General features: G+C 61.8%; 1 protein-coding gene across 1 annotated transcript; it reads left to right on the top strand.

Annotated features, from left to right (window-relative positions):
* Positions 1–876: 876 nt before the first annotated feature.
* Positions 877–2,205, top strand: LOC104509934 (interleukin-1 beta-like; the record flags this gene model as incomplete). The annotated part of the gene is made up of 6 exons (XM_010152034.1): positions 877–917; positions 1,011–1,059; positions 1,148–1,337; positions 1,446–1,616; positions 1,725–1,870; positions 1,960–2,205. Coding segments are annotated over exons 1-6 (843 nt in total), but the record flags the coding sequence as incomplete, so codon positions are not given.
* Positions 2,206–2,335: the final 130 nt, after the last annotated feature.

The following is a 2,335-nucleotide window of genomic DNA, read 5'->3' as shown; positions in this document are numbered from 1 at the left end:
GGGGCAAGGAGTGTCCCCAAGAGCACGGCATCCCCAAAGGCCATGTCCCCAGGGCACAAGGGACAGAGGGGATAGTGGGGGTCTGCATCCTCTAATATGGGGGTGGTGGGGACAGGAGGTGTGACAGAGGGGATCCAGCTGGCCACAGGGCCGTAGGCCCAGGCCGTGCCAAAGGAAGCAGTGGGGAAATGGCGGAGCAGCAGTGCTTGCGACACTGACCCCTTCCGGGGCAGCTGCGGTGGCTGGCCCTGACGAGAGTGGACGTCATGTTGGCCCCAGTGGGCTGGGGCTGGGGCTGGGGCAGTCCCTGATGGGTCAGCCCGAACACCAAGGGCTGGCACGCGAGCACTGGCCCCACACATTGACCCCAAACATCACCCCCGCTCTCTGCCCCCCACACTAACCCTGAATCATCACCCCTGTTCTCTGCCCCACACACCAGTCCCAGAGCATCAGCTCTGCTATCTGCCCCACACACCAACCCTGAAGCATCGCCCCTGCTTTCTGCCCTACACACCAGTCCTGGAGCATTGCCCCTGCTCTGCCCCACATACCAGCCCCAGAGCATCCCTCCTGCTCTCTGCCTCATGCACAGCCCCTCACTCAGCCCCACAGCACTGCTCAGGGCTAGCCAGCCCCCAGCTCTCCCGGTCTTGCAGGAGGAATTGGGCAAAACGGGGCATTGCGAAAGGTGGAAATCCCGCTCTGACGGTGCTTCCTTCCAGAGGCTCTTGAAAACCTGCTGCGCCGGCACAAGCCTCAGAGAGCACCCCAGCGACGCTGCCAGCGAGACAGGCAGGAGCAGGCAGCCAAGCACTGCAGCACTCGACAGGTACCAGCAAGTCTCTGCCCAGGTTTTCACAGTCAGCGGTGGAGATGGCTTTTGTCCCCGACTTGGACATACTGGAAAGCAGCAGGTAAGCATTGCTGTGCCAGAGGGGACACTGGGGATGTGATGCCACTCTGCTGCCATGGTGGCCCTGGCTTCACCACCCCTCTTTTCTCTGCAGTCTGAACGAGGAGACATTTTATGGCCTGGACTGCGTCTGCCCGCAGAAGGTAAGGCTGGGGAAATGGGAATGGCCCTGGGACCCCTGTGATGAGGAAGCTGGGCTCTCACCCCACCCACGTCCCCTTCCCTCTCCAGAAACCGTGCCTGGACTTGGAGGTGACATCACCTGGGGTGGACATCCAGGTGACAGTGACCAAGGGACACCCCACCAGGACTTTTCGCCGGGCCGCTGTCCTTGTGGTGGCCTTGACCAAGCTCCTGAAGCGGCCGGTGCACAAGGACTTCGCTGACAGTGACCTTGGGAGCTTCCTGGATGATATTTTTGGTATGGGAGTATGGCATGGGGGGCGCCACCACAGCCCGGGGCTGCTCTTGGGTGATTCTTTTGGACCCTGGTCCCTCAGCATCCCCCTGAGCACCTCTCTCCCCGCAGAGCCCGTCTCCTTCCAGCGCATCGAAGGCAGCTACACTGGGGCACCCGTCTACCGCTACACCCGCTCCCAGTCTTTTGACATCCTCGACATTGACCACAAGTGCTTTGTGCTGGAGTCACCCACCCAGCTGGTGGCCCTACACCTGCAGGGACCCTCCACCAGTCGGAAAGGTAAGGGGACATGGTCCTGACCCAACTTCCCCATCCCCTCCCCAGGACCACCCAAGAGCCATCCCACATCCCCAAGACCACCCGTTAACCTGTCCCTTCTCTTTGCAGTGAAGCTCAACATCGCCCTGTACCGTACCCGATCATCACAGGGTGGCCTGGGGACTGGGCGGGTGCCGGTGGCATTGGGCATCAAGGGCTACCAACTCTACATGTCCTGCGTGATGAGCGGCGCTGAGCCCGTGCTGCAGCTGGAGGTGAGCAGGGTGGTCCTGCTGGCTCCATCCCCCCCGTTGGGCTGGGGCTCCATCCCACCCTGATCTTCATTTCGTCCCCTGGGTTTTAGGAAGCCGACATCAGGAGGGACATCGAGACCGTGGAGCTGACCCGCTTCATCTTCTACCGCCTGGACAGCCCGGCCGAGGGAACCACCCGCTTCGAGTCGGCCGCCTTCCCCGGCTGGTTCATCTGCACCTCCCTGCAGCCCCGCCAGCCCGTCAGCATCACCAACCGGCCTGACCAGGTCAACATTGCCACCTACGAGCTTTTTCCGCCACACCCAACCCAACCGGCAGTTGCCGGTTTTCAGGCCGTATGTACCGAGTACAGCCCCCTACAGCCGGGACCCCCGCCCTCCCCATCTATTTCAGGTGAAATAGCAGCTCTGGGCCCCGTGGGCCCGAGTCACCCCAATTCATACTTATTTATTGTCTCTGTCCAGT

The sequence above is a fragment of the Eurypyga helias genome, unplaced genomic scaffold (genome assembly GCF_000690775.1).
Source record: "Eurypyga helias isolate BGI_N326 unplaced genomic scaffold, ASM69077v1 scaffold37525, whole genome shotgun sequence".
In the NCBI taxonomy this organism is placed as follows: Eukaryota; Metazoa; Chordata; class Aves; order Eurypygiformes; family Eurypygidae; genus Eurypyga; species Eurypyga helias.
The sequence above is the reverse complement of the archived record's forward strand: the minus strand, read 5'-3'. Positions and strand labels throughout refer to the sequence as shown.